General features: G+C 43.0%; 1 protein-coding gene across 2 annotated transcripts in view; it reads left to right on the forward strand.

Moving 5' to 3' along the window:
* SCUBE1 (signal peptide, CUB domain and EGF like domain containing 1) overlaps positions 1–13,831 on the forward strand; it is a 157,246-nt gene that overhangs the window by 59,056 nt on the left and 84,359 nt on the right. For both annotated transcript variants that reach the window (XM_071551543.1, XM_071551545.1), the window contains exon 5: positions 13,677–13,802. In XM_071551543.1, the coding sequence (XP_071407644.1) occupies positions 13,677–13,802 (126 nt within the window). The remainder of the gene's footprint in view (positions 1–13,676; positions 13,803–13,831) is intronic.

Consider the following 13,831-nt stretch of genomic DNA (forward strand, 5'->3'; position numbering starts at 1 on the left):
CTTTAAAATTTAGGTAATTAAAGGCATTTTTAAAGTATTTGTTGCGTTCTGGCTCAGGGACTCAGTGCAGTGTAATTAGCAGTGACGTGTAATTATTGTCAGGCCCTTCCTCTGATACCCACTGGTGGAGTCACCACAGAACTCAAACCCACTCAGAGCTCTGCGTGTCTCCCAGTTTAAACCATTAACCATCAGCTTTGGTCGTGGGTTTTCTCCCAGAGTTGTTTTCTGTGTGGAGCTTTCAGCTCCTGTTTCCCGTTGCACCCCAAGGGAAGGGCTCAGCTGCTTCTCACACAGGGGGCTCCTGAGGGAAGGGCCACCTTCCCTTCAGGTGGTTTTAATCCCTGTTTTCTTGGCCATCATGGCTGGTCAATGTGTGCAGGGCAGCTCAGGGGGACCCTGATTGTTCTGGTCCTGTGTGGTGCCTGAAAGCTGGAGGAAGGTTCTACACCCTCCAAAAAAAGGCAGCAGCTTTTATGAGATATTTGATAACCTGTGTTTCTTGGTACTAATAGAACAGATAAAGGTGAGGCATAACCATGGGTGGTAGTTTTGGCCAGGCCTCAGCCCCAGCCAGGCCTCAGTCCCAGCCAGGCCTCAGTTGGGCCTCAGTTCAGCAGGCCCAGAGGATGTGACATAGATTAGAAAAGACAAACATTCCCTGAGTTAAGCAACCAGAGACATTTCATATCATCTGACATCATCAAGAAGTATAAAAAGAGAAGCAGGTGGAGCTTCTGCCTCTTTTGCCCTTCCCTCAGCCCTGTCAGGCCACCCTGCCCTGCCCTGCCCTGCCCAGGTGAGGCCTCGCTGCCATCCCCCCTGTGTTATCCAGGGAGGGGAACATTTGCTTGATGATTTTTCTCCTCTCTTGGTGGGAGTTTTCTGTGGAAGAGTTTCTGGGTGGTTTTGTGGGGTTTGGGTGTTTGGAATCTGTCTTATTTGGCTGGGTGACTCAGTAAAGTTGTTACTATTTCTGTGGTTAGAGTCTGTATTATTTCATTGGGCGACTCGATAAAGTTATTATGTTCCCCACTCTGTCCAGTAAGGGATGGAAGTTTTCCTTGGCCCTCCTTTTGTTGTTTTATTGTCTTTCAAAATCAATATCACCAAGCAGTCTCAGTAAAGGTAGAAAACTCTGGCTAAATTAGATGTGTTTTCCATTTTGGATTTTCCCTTTGACCCTGTTCCTACAGCACTGATTGCTCGTGTCACTGCATGGCATAGGAATGTGCATTAATTCATTCTGACTCCTGAAAAAAGAAGGTTATCACTTGAGGCCTTTGACCTTGTCTGGGAGGGTGAGAAGTAACAACTTCTTCTTCTTTTAAACTTTGAAGAGTTGTTATAAAACCAAGTAAGTCATTATTAAACTAAATATAATATTTCCCTTGATAACAGATCTTTCCACTCTTGCAGAAATAAAGTGGGGGTTCTGTGCTGAGTAAAAAGATCACCAATGAGTGTTGTGTTGTACCATCACTTTGGATCTGGAGGCTCTTGCAACATCATGAATTCCATGCAAAGAGCAATGACTTCTAAATTACCAATCTAAGCTTGCTCAACATTTCATTAAAACCCCCTATTTTGTAGGAATGTATGTGCAAATGTCATCTTAGAAAAACACATTAGTGCAAAGCCTCTTAGGAAGTACTATTTATTTAAAAGATTATGTGGTTTTACCTAACATGAGTCTGATTCCTTGTTATTTCTTAAGCCATTGACATGAATAAAACTTGCATGCAAGAGGGGAAGACCTGGAAGACAAGAGTCAGGGTCAAAAGTAACACAGCAACCCTCTCAGCAGTTATGAAATCTGGCCGTTCCCCCCACAATGGATGGGAAAGCAGAGCAGAGCAGTGCCAGGAAGGTTTCATAACAGCAGATGGAAGGAAACCTCTCCTCTTGCTCATGCCGTGGAGCTGAACATGGAAATTCAGTGGCATCAGAGTGGAGCAGCATGTTATGAATAGTGTGAAGTGGCTTCCCAGTGCTGGGAGGTGTTGGTGGGGTGTGACGGTCCCTCATTCCTTTTGACACAAGTTCTGCCCAAAAAGGGGGCCCTTCCACTCTGGGCAACACCCACATCCTGGGACAGCCTTGTGTTCCCTTCCTTGGCTGGGGTTTGTTGTGCATGTGCTGTTTAACTCAGATTTGTGGGCCCCTGTCATTGTTAAGGATGTGGATTACCATCCAGTTAGATTTTGAAGGTTGAACTCAGCCCCCAGTGCTTGTTCTTTGTCCCTTTCCTTGTTTCCATGAGTGTAGGAGCAAAGCCCACCAGTGATCCCCCTGTGGGTCATTCCCTTCACAGCTGGACTCGCTGATCCTTGTGAGTCTCCCAGCTCAGAATATCCTGTGATACCCAAACCCAACACACAGCATTGCTAGAATGGCACACAACCCACACCCTGTGGGAACTTCCCAGCTCTGCAAATTATTCTGAATTACGGTAATAACACAGCTGATTAGAAACATGTTAAACACACAGAGAACTCGACTTCATAAGCACTCAGGGCACCCAGTGCAACACCTGGAGGCTGAAACTCTTGTTGGTAGCCCAGCTTGTTTGCCCAGCACTTTGCTTCCAAACCCACAGAATTCCCAGCTCTGCTGGCTGTGGATAATGCTGGTGCTGCTGCCAGGGGCAGGAGGAATGCCCAGAGTTCTGTGGTCTGATGTCACCCCACAGGCAGCCTGCTGCTCACCATGAGAGTGGAGCAGAGGAACTCCAGCCTTCCCACAGCACCCTGTGAGACATCCTGAACAAATTTCAGCTCCTCCAGCCAAGAGCTTCAGTGCCATGTGAGCCATTGTCATACAGTGGCATTGAGTCAAACTGAGGGACACAACTTTTCCTGGTAGGCCTGAGGGCTGTCAACAGTGACTCCTTCTGTGTGCTAGACTTCCTATTTATTTCTCCATTATCCCACTTGTTTTCTTTGGAACCTCCTGGTCTGTTCAGCCTGCTGCCTTCCCTGCCTCATATCCACACCAGATCACTTCCTGAGGCAGAGCTTGCCTTGATGGGACTTGCAATTTTCCAGGATCCAATGGAGGAAATTCCATTTGAGGATTCAAGAGAATGATTTAGCTAATACCTGATTATTGTAAGGAATTGAATTCTTTTTTAAATTACTGATGAAGGAGAATAGTGCTGTAAGCAGAGGCATGTCTTTTTAAGATGTCTCTTCTCACAAACTTTTTTCTCTCTTCAGAATAAAAATTAGAGAAGAGTTTCTCACAGGTGTGTGTCAGAATGTGTTCCCATTGAAGTGTAAGTATTGCACACATTCTGGGGTAACCCACAGGCAATTAAAATTACTGAGTGTCCTTTTGGCCTCAGAGTTCAGCAGAGTTGACAAACTGTTGCTTAATGAAACACATGAACACTTTTAATACTTACTCCATAAATTAAGCATATAAACTTCCAAAGGCCTTGAAAGTATCTCAGAGGAGTTCAAGAGCCTCTCACCAATTCATCACAGCAATTGGTTTGGTTTGCTTACAGCTGTGTAGGGGTGTTGATCTCAGGGACCAGGACGCTGGGAATTGCCATCCAGCTTTCAGTCCAGCTAGGAAATTACAAAAACAGGCATTTTCTTTCCAGGTCTCAGGCAAATCAGAAGGGAAGGGAATCATAATTCCCTTCTTTTTCTAATTTGTCTTTTATTCTTTCGGCTTCAGAGGTGAAGGGTAATGTTTGGATACTGAGAAACAGATTTCACTAATTGTTGTTTTTTGGAGAGGTTTTCCATGGAGCTTTCTAGACAATTCCTAAAAGTGTTGAAATCTAGAAAGAGTTTGGAAGGTTTTTTTCCCCATTAAAGAGAGTTCGGTCAGTGTTAGCACTCAAACTGAGCTGAACACTTTGAAACTTTGCAGCAGCTCTGAAACAGAAAGGCAAGGAATTGGCTCCCAGTAGCTCCATCTGTTTTTCCATCCTCACTGGCTCACAGTTCCTGCAGGGTTTGCAGAGGAACAGTGGGGAGCTGCAGGAGCTATCCAAAGGGATCCAGAGTTCTCTCCCTTCAGAGGGAGACAAGCAGTGAGAGCCGAAGGGACAGTGTAAGGCAATAATGTGTGCAGGAAAAGAGTCAAATATCTTCAATTCCCTTTCCTAACTCAGACTTTGCAGCCATATGATTAACTTGTTATCTTTTACTCACAGACCACTCTCATCCAGCTGAATTACATCATTTGAACAGATCAGTTTTACTGCTTTAAACCTGATTAAAGGTCTCTGCTGTGTATCTTTGCTGTGATTAACCCTAATGGCCCTTTCCTCTAACCCCGGGGGACATCCATGTCTGAGTTCATCGGCTCCTCATCCTCAGCAAACATCACTCCTTTCCTCCACACTTTTCTCTCACTGATGTTCCTTTTACGACCTGGAGGCAAAGGAGAAGGAAGCAGATTTTCCCTTCACCACCTTCAGCTCTGGCCCTGGGACAGGTACAGAGAGAAAGGTCCAAAAGGTACAAATAAAGCAGTGCACAACACCCTGACCTTTACTGTGAGCACGTCCAGGGCTCCCATTTGCCATCAGAGTCAGGATAAAGGTGTGATGGTTCAGAAAGGCTTCCCAATTAGGGACTCTCACCAGTCCCTGCAGTCCCACTTTGCTCTGTGGAGGTTCGTTGTTTGTGGACTGCATTGGTGCAGTCAGTGCATTGACCATTTCGCTTTGGCCACTGAGCTTTCAAACTGGACGGTGTTTTCCAGCTGTTTGGTCCCACATCTGGTGCTGAAATTCCTGTTTTCCCCTTTTGTACAGAACCAGAACGGCCTCCTGTTATTGCACAACTTAAAAAGCCCAAGTTTCCCACTGCAGCCAACCTTAACCTGCTGGCTTGAAATTCATATTGGTTGTCACTAATCTGGTTGGTTTTGCTGCCAGTCCTTCAGGGTTCTGTGCATTTAATTGCAGCAGATGTTTCTCTGGGTTTTCTCTCTCTCATTTCACTCTGGGTTTCAGTTGTTTTTCCTTGGAAAAGGTACATGAAAGGGAAATCCTTGTATAGTCAAATGTTTGTTTTACCATCTAAAGCTTGCAAAGGGTCCTTAGCCTGGGCTGATTTCTTCTTGAAGAGCTGTAATTATTCATGGAAAGGGAAAAAAAAGCCTTTGTCACTAATAGGCTTCTTGGTGCTTCTTGTAACAGTCTTTATTATTCCTTTCTACATAATTTTCTATTGATGAGGTGAAAAAAAGGCTTCCTCTGCTGTTGAGAGAGAAAAGGTAATTGTTCTTTTTTCACATTTACCAATGCTTGTTGCGTTCCTTATGTGTTTAAAGGACAAGGATGCAGAAAATGATGTTATTGATGGCATCGCCATGGCAACAGTTCTTTGGAATAATTCATTCTGGCATTGTTATTCTGCACACACAAAAAAAGGGGGACTTTCTTTTAAGCACAAACAGATTGTGCCCCTTTTAAATGCACCCATGAACTTTGCTTTTCTGAAGATTTACAGACTGGTTTGGGGCAGAAAGGATTCTGACATCATTTACCTTTCTGTGTACATCACATTATGGTGTTAGGAAAAAAAAAACACTTTGAAAAAGCCAGTGGTTTAAAGGGACACAGTATGGGAAGGATACATAAACAGTTCTTTGATCAGAAAGAAAAAAAAACTTGAAAGAATTTGGGAATTTATGAGCTCCAGCACCAGACTCACTAAATAATGAAGAGACAGAGGAGGGTGGAGGAGCCAAACACTCTGAGCTTATTAGAAGTAGTTATTATGACAATGCACATAACATTTCTTTTACCTCAGACACTACACACAAATTGGCACATTTTGATAGCAAATCGAGTTGCCTCTTCACAAGGCAGTTTGCAAACATTTATTTTGGCTTTCAAGTTCAGTTTTCTGTTGTCCTCAGGTAAGCAAAATCTTGTTGTTATTAACATTTTAGAAGCTACAGCGTTTTCTACAGCACAGCCTAATTTTAATGTTTCTTAACTCCAGTGCAGTTCTGAATTGGATCCCTTGATTTCTCTGATATCCATCAGTGAGATACAGATGTGTTTTTATATTTAACAAAGCAGAGGGGGGGGATATATTGAGCTTTGGATGAAGTTTGACATCCATTCTGTGCTTGTGGTGCTCCCTGGTGTGCACCCTCCTCTCTGCCGTCCCCAGTGGATGGAGAAACCTGGGACACACCAGCACCTGGCCCCTCAGAACAGCTTGTGCAGGGTGTGAACATGCTGCTGAAACACACCCACAGTCTCCTGTTGGAGAGGAGCTGGAGTTTGCTCCAAGAACACTGTCAGGACTTTGGTTCTGAGCTGCACATGATTTTTCTGGGAGTGGCCACAGCTGGTGGAAGTCACCTGTTTGCTTCTTTGGGCAACAACTTTCACCACTGGGTTGTTCTGCTCTCCAAATATTCAGGCAAATGTGAAGCTCTGGGGACTATAGCACAGCTGCCTGTGGGTGTTCCTCCTCATTCAGCTTTCTAGAGCTGAGGGGACCCCAAAAAACTGACCAGGAGGTGGAAACTCTCATTTCTTTATCCCTTCTCTTTGCCCACCTTTGTGCTGCAGGATCCTTTGTGGGAATTCCTTACACCACGGTCAGGGCTTTGTTTTGGAAGGATCAGAGTGACAGAAGGAGCTTTAGATCTTGTTCATGTTTAGCCCTACAAAAGTGATAATCCTGGAGTATGATAATTATTTGAAGATAATCATTGATTTGCTCCATATTTCCCTGTAGGTCACAGAGCAGCCTTCATTTCTTGCACAACGTTCTTGGGTTTAACTGGGTTATATGTGTGTTAGTAAATAGTATTACCTTGTTTATAGCGCTATATGTTTAGTATATAGTGTGTTATATACTATATATTATAGATATAATTGTGAATAAGCTTTTCATATAAAATCACTACATCTATAATGATATATATACAATAGATGTGTTGATATGCGTGTCTATAATGGCACATTTATCAGTAATAATACATAGTATCTATAGACACATATCCTGTATAATTTTGCTGATTAATCCTACAGTCCATTTTCTGTTTATGTAAAAAAGGAAATAGGCAAAATTCCAGTGCTTGTGTGAAACTTTTTGCAGCCATCAACACCTAGAAATGTCTTTACATGTTGTGTTCATAGCAGTAAAATAATCTTGCTGGAATTGCAAAATGAGTATCATAAAAACTTTGCTCCATCTCTGTGACATGTTTCCCTTGGTAGGGGTGGGGAATGTTTGATTAAATACTGAATTTTCCTTTGAGCAGGGAGGGGAAAAAACATTTTCTTGCCACTGTCTGATCTAACACTCTATACTTTTCCTGTGTTGTACTTTTTATCCTGAGAGAGAGCCTTTAAGAAAAGAGTGGGACAGGTTTCCATAGCTCTAGTACGCTGAGGGCCCCAAAGGCCTCATCAAAATATTTTAAATAATAACCTGTGAGTTTCTTGTTCTTGTGACTACTCAGGATTTCAGTGTGTTTGCTGAACTCCTACTGACTCCCTGAAAACCAACCTTTGCTTTTGCTGTGCTCTACTGTTCAGGGAATTGCTGTTGAAAGGTGAAGCAAACTAAAAGCAGATTGTAGTGTTGACTGTGTTTTACTTCACTTGCCTTTCTTGTCCTTATCTATCTCTTCCTTTGCCATTTATTTCCATTTATTTCATTAGTCTGAATATGTGTGTATATATATATGTCTGAATAACATCAGGTGCCACTGGCAGAGATTGACACTCTTGATTTTGCCAGAGCAGCAGCAACAAACATTTTCTGGGCTCTGTTGGTGCATTTTTATTTCAGATAATCCATATCTATGTGTGAGGATGTAACAGAGACTCTTGAAAAGGTTCTGAGGGAGCATCAGCTTCTCTTGGTGGTTCTGCAGTGTGGGAAGCAGCCTGGGGTTGCAGCACTTCTCTCATGTGTTCCACCAAAAAGCCATCACACAACCACCAGCTGCTCACAGCCAACCTGGGCTGCATTCCAGCCAGTCCTTTTTTATCCTCTTCCTGATCCCATGGGAATTCCTGATATTTTCTGGCTATTTCTGAAGCTGTTTCCTTCTCCTGCTTCCCTGTTTTTTCTCCTAATTAACCTTGGTCCATTCATCCTTATCATTCGCTTAATTTTCTCTCCTCTTTTCTGACATCCCAGCACTTTTGCAGAACTGCAGATCTTCGCCCTTCTGCTGCCAGAACAGAGTTGTGTTTCTGACATGCCTATTGCCAAATCTGAAGGCAAACCCCCTCTCCTTGCCTGGATGACACATGCTGCGCTTTCCTGGCTGCCACTCCGAGCAGGAATATCTTGGCAGAGATCAGACTGCTGAAGATGCTGCCCTGAGTTTTAGATCCAAACTGAAAACACATGTCATTGTTAAACAAACGTGAATGTGTTTATTTTATAATGGACCAGCAGCTGTTTTCTTGGATGATGTCCAGCATTTCTCCAGACAACCTACTTACTGGAGGAGAACTCTCTTGCCTTGGTTCAGTTTGCCTGCTTAGTTTGTTTGCTTTTTAGGCTCTGTTGGGGTGATTTGGAGTCACTGAAACAATTATATCTTCCTAAAGTTTTAGGGAGAACCAAGGAATGAAGATGCAAAGGACTTTTTTTGTTCTTTCAGTTAAAAATACAAAAACCATTATACTCATATACCAGATGTATGTGTTGACTGTAACTGGCTTGTTCAGCCAAATGTTGATTCCCATCACTCTGGAGATCCACACAAGGTGTTGGAGTCAAAGGCCAGGGACACTCACAGGTGTGAATGGAGAGCTGCTTGCCGCAAACTCAGACAAAAGGGTTACAGGATGGTTTTAATATGACAAAAAATTGCATGAATAATGTAACATTTGGCTTAGAACATCAGATTTTGACTAACATCATGATCCTGTCTCCATCAGAAACTTGGTATCTTTTTGTTGGCTTCCATTCCTCCCAGAGAATTCCAATTCTCCTTCTGAGAGGAATTGTCAGTTTTCTCAGTTACCTGCTCATTGACTGGTGTGGTTTTCTGTAGCACTGTAATTTCTCACACAATTTTTAAAAATAAAACAAGAACAACAAATCCCACTATGTTAATAGTTTAGCTAAAGTGAGAATGCTTGTTTCCTCTTGGATTCTTTCCACTCCCTGCTGCTGGAGGTACATTCCCCTCTTCCCAGCACCAGGCATGGAGAGAAGGACCAAAAGGGACCATCAGATCATCTAAAGACACATTTCACACAACATCATTTCTCTCTTTGTCATTATTACAATTTGCTATTGTTGTATTTTGCTATGATATGTGATGCACAGTGATACAGTTCAGCTGATCCTGATACCATTGAACTCCACCAGTCCCTAAATTAGCAGTTCTCCAGAGTCCTGGATATCACCAGGAGCAGTTTTCACACCTGAATCCTGTACCCAAGCAGGAGAAATTAACCCCAATAGATGAGGGAGATGGGGAGACTGCCCACAACAATTGCACGTTGTTTGCATTGCAAAGGTTTGTGCTTTGCTTGACATGTGGGTTGTGTTCATAGAGGTGTGTAAAACAGTTCATAAACAACTAAGCATTGTGGCAACTCAGTTACTTGCACATAACTTACATTTATTGTCTTTTGCATCTTCTGAGAGCTACTGGAGCAGAATCATAGAAATTATGTGTTATGTATTAACTTTGTAAATCATGTCTAGAGATATTTTAGAAGATTCATTTTTTGTGTGTGTGTATTGTGTGTGGTGCAACTCTAATAAGAGATTTCACTGTGTACCTGGTGCTAAAATTAATTTACCAACCGAAAAAGAGAATCTGATCATGTGGCTTTGAGGGTTGAGTGTAAATGATGCTTGTGCTGCTGTGCATGTTGGGTGAAGTCCAAGATACCTTGTATTTTCTTACCACATCCACGTATATGTAGTCTGACAATACTTTAAAAGTTATGACTGTCTTTGGTGCAGATTGTGTTTGGAATCAGTGTGTTTATTTCAAAGTTTTAAAACCAGAAGCAACATAAACGCAGAGTAAGTGAAATCATGACAACACAGAGGACAATCTGAGCATGTATGATGAACCACAGGGTGAAATAATTGCTAGAAGTCTTAATTAAGTTGAGCCCAGGCAGCGTTAATGAAAACGAAAGGCTGCCCAGGGCATTGGTTGTCCCAGCCAGGCTGATTGAAGCACTTTCAGAGCCACTGAGCGGCAAAGATTTTTGGGGCATGACACAATGGAGGGGTCACTGTGTGTGAGCTCAGTTCTGCAGAGCAGCACTCTGGGGAGCTCGGGGGTAACGGGGGCCCAGGCTGTGAATGGGGCACACTCACCCAGAGCTCTGGGCAGCACCAAAGCTCATCCCAGTCCTGCCACTCTCCCTTGGGCAGCTGAAAGGCAGCAGAAACCCAACAGTGCAGCCGGAGAGAGTTGCTCGAGTCACACCGAAAATGTTGAGAGAGGATTTCGGTTTAATTAGATGAGTGTTTTCCTTTCTGAAGTGGCATTTCCCTTCCTGTTTGTGTTCTCCTCCATTGGGTTCTGTTTTGCTGAGAGTGTGTCTGTGTGCCACAAGTTTATTTTGCTGTCTGCCAGCTCTGCCAAAGAGAACGTGCCCCCACTCCTGTGTGGCTTTGGAGATCACCCTGAGTAACAGACGTGCAATTGAGATACTGCTCTTAGCAACAATTAACACATAGAACCTTTCAAAGTTGCACATTTTAATGGCAGGATAATAAAGGATTTGTGTGTGTGTGTGTGTGCAGGCTTCTCTTTTCCCAACACTTCGAATTTCCCTTCGTTTGGGAACTCTGGTTTTCCCACTTGACCCAAAGTCCCATCAGTTCTGGGAGCTGGCACAGAGATCCCTGCAAAAACCCCAGCTGGGAACAACTGCTGCTGTTCCATACCCGAGGGATGCAGATGCTGGAAGGAGCACTGAACAAAGTCATTTTAGGAGGATTTTCCCTTCCCATTTATATGCATTTGTGTAGCAACTAAAATTAGTACCCGGAAGGTACTAAGCATATTTTTGGGGGGGTTTTGTGTGATTTATATGCTGTAGCATTAAAGATTCAGTGTTGTCTGGCAAATTAGCTTGCAAAAAAAGTAAACTTTAGGTATCATTGTTGTCTTCTGGAAAATCAGCTTGCAAAAAAAGAAACTTCAGGTGTCAACAATAATTCATAAATCACTTATGTATATAAATTGATACAGAAGACATCTGGCCAAAACTGAAAAATTAAAATTTGGAATGATTGGAACTATTTGCAAATTAAGACAAATTTGGTTTAGATTGCACTTTTTAGCCAGCTAAGATTTGCTGCATTATATAGGTTGATACTGGCCCAAACTATATTGGCTGAACAATTAAAATTTGGAATTATTTGAACTATTTGCAGATGAAGACAAATTTAGTTTAGATTGCATTTTTTAGCAAGGTAAAATTTGCTGCATTCCTCTTTCAATTCTTTTTCAGACTTATAAAGATTTTGTTTAGGAGGTTTTTGGTATTGAATTTTTAGGGATTTTGAAAAATACTAAGAATTTTCATTGTGCACGAGTTCCTGCTCTTGGCTGAAAAATAATAGTCTTTCATTTCACCAGTAAAGAACTTAACATGATCTAAAATAATGATTTATAGGCTTAAGAGATTTCTGTGGTGCTCTCCAGCTAAACATGGAACTGAAATAGTTTTTCTGTGAGTCTGACTACCTGATTAATACAGTAGCTGAAATAATTAATACAGGAACTGCGACCTTGTGGTGTTACACACAAATAGCAGGATAAAATTCTCCTCTTGGCTCCCTTTTGTTTCAAAATGCAGCGATTTTGCTCTTGAATTTCCCGCGGCATTTTCAGCAGTGCCTAAGTTGTTCTCCCCGGTGATTCCCACCGGGGCAGATACTTGGGATGTGTAAGCAAACACTGAAAAATCACTTGCTTCATTACACTGGTGGGCCATGAAATGCCCCCCTTCATCCCGGTAATTCCTGCCTGCTCTTTGCCCGGGCAGGGTGGCTCACTCAGCCATGTGTTCTCCTTCCCAGCTCCCTCTCTGGGCAGAGCAGAGTGCACAGGAATGCACTTGGACAAACACATTGTGTCTGAAATCCTTTGTTGGGAGAAGTGGAGAGAAAGAGATTAGAAAATGCCTCAAACCCTTCGCTAGGGCCACTCACAGGTTCCCTGTGTGTCTGCTCAGCCAAACAAAACGTTCCTACCTCACTGTGATGTGCAGGATGGTGCATTACAACACAGAGGATGTGTTGGAACTCACAGCAGCATCTGCTACCCAGGCTGCAGTTTGCAAAGAATAACTTACTTTGTGCTTTGGCAAGTTTTTAGTTGGACTTATCGAGAGGGGAAGGCAGAAGAAATAAATTTATCTGATGTCTATGATGTTGGTTCTATCTGCTGTCTAAGATGCTGGCAGTGAGGTTTAAGATCCTGATGCCTTTTGTAGGACTGTTGATGTGTGTTTTTCATTCCCCTGCTAATACAAACCTCTCAGAGATAAAGCTGAGCAGTGCAAGTGACTTGTTGAAGGTGTTAAATTCTACCAACCTGCAGCATTTCCTCCTCAAAATTCCATACACAACCCCCCACGTTTACTTACAGGAGGTTTAGGTTGAACATTTTACCCAGGAAGTGTTTTGAGAAATGCGCCTGGACTAGGTAGGAGCAGAGAGTGTGTCAAGTGGCTTCCTGAGTGCACATGGTGCTGCTCACCGCAGTGTTCGGGGAGTAAATGCTGCTTGCGGGGCAGCAGGCTGAGCTCCACTGAGAGCTCTCTGGGAAGATTTGTCTCTCCTTTCCAGGTCAGATATCCCGGGGGAAGTCTGGGGGGGCTTTGTAATGCAAATGCAGTGAGCTTGTTCACACAAGGAATGTTAGATGGTGACCCACGGGAGCGGAGTTCAAGATTTCTGTGAAAATGTGGGGTTGGAATTAACACAGCCATGAAAGGCTCTGGGAGTGCAAGGTGCATTCAGTGTCTAAATCACTGACACGGTTTGGAAAGCTCAGATTGGCACTGGGTGGGTCAGAGAAGGCTGGTTGCCACTGTCCCTTGGCATAAAGATTCCCAGGAATCCCCCCGTGGCACTGGGGTGTTTGTGGAACAGCTGGTGCATTTTGTTCAGTGGAGTCAGAGGGAAAAGTGGCCGTGGGTTTGTTGGAGGGGGATGGCAGATAATTGAGATGCAGAACAGACAGCAAAGAAACAGATCCAAGCAAAACCACTTTGTTATAATATTTGTTGGGGTTTGTGTGTAAGAAAGTAAAAAGCACATTAACAGGCAAATAAAATGCACCAGACAGTGACAGCCTCTGAATTTATATGAGGAAAAAATAACAGGGAGCTCAGTTGCTCAGCTCTGATAATCACCAGTGGGGCATTGCTGGAGCATCCTTTAAATCCTTTAAATTAGAATATAGATGCAGAAAAGAGGAATCACAAGTCCTGAATTTCTACATGCAACAGAGACACCTTCTAGTCCAGAGCAGCACTTGTTTTTACCCCAGAGGACATTTGTTGTTTCACTGTGTTGTTGATTCTCTCTCTGTTTTCAGCACTGTTCTTTTGTCTTGTGGAACAAACAGTGCAAGTCAAAGATAAAATTACTGGAGGAGGACTGGATATGTATAATAATTTTGTAATTTTACTTCATTCCTAACATTTTCCCTTTCTCTTTCTGTTTCCACAGAGGGTATGAACTGTATGAACAAAGATCATGGGTGTGCCCACATCTGCCGGGAGACACCCAAAGGTGGGGTTGCCTGTGAATGTAGGCCTGGCTTTGAGCTTGCCAAAAACCAGAAGGACTGCAAATGTAGGTAGATGAAGATTCAATTTCAAATG

This window comes from Pithys albifrons, chromosome 3 (genome assembly GCF_047495875.1).
Source record: "Pithys albifrons albifrons isolate INPA30051 chromosome 3, PitAlb_v1, whole genome shotgun sequence".
Classification (NCBI taxonomy): domain Eukaryota; kingdom Metazoa; phylum Chordata; class Aves; order Passeriformes; family Thamnophilidae; genus Pithys; species Pithys albifrons.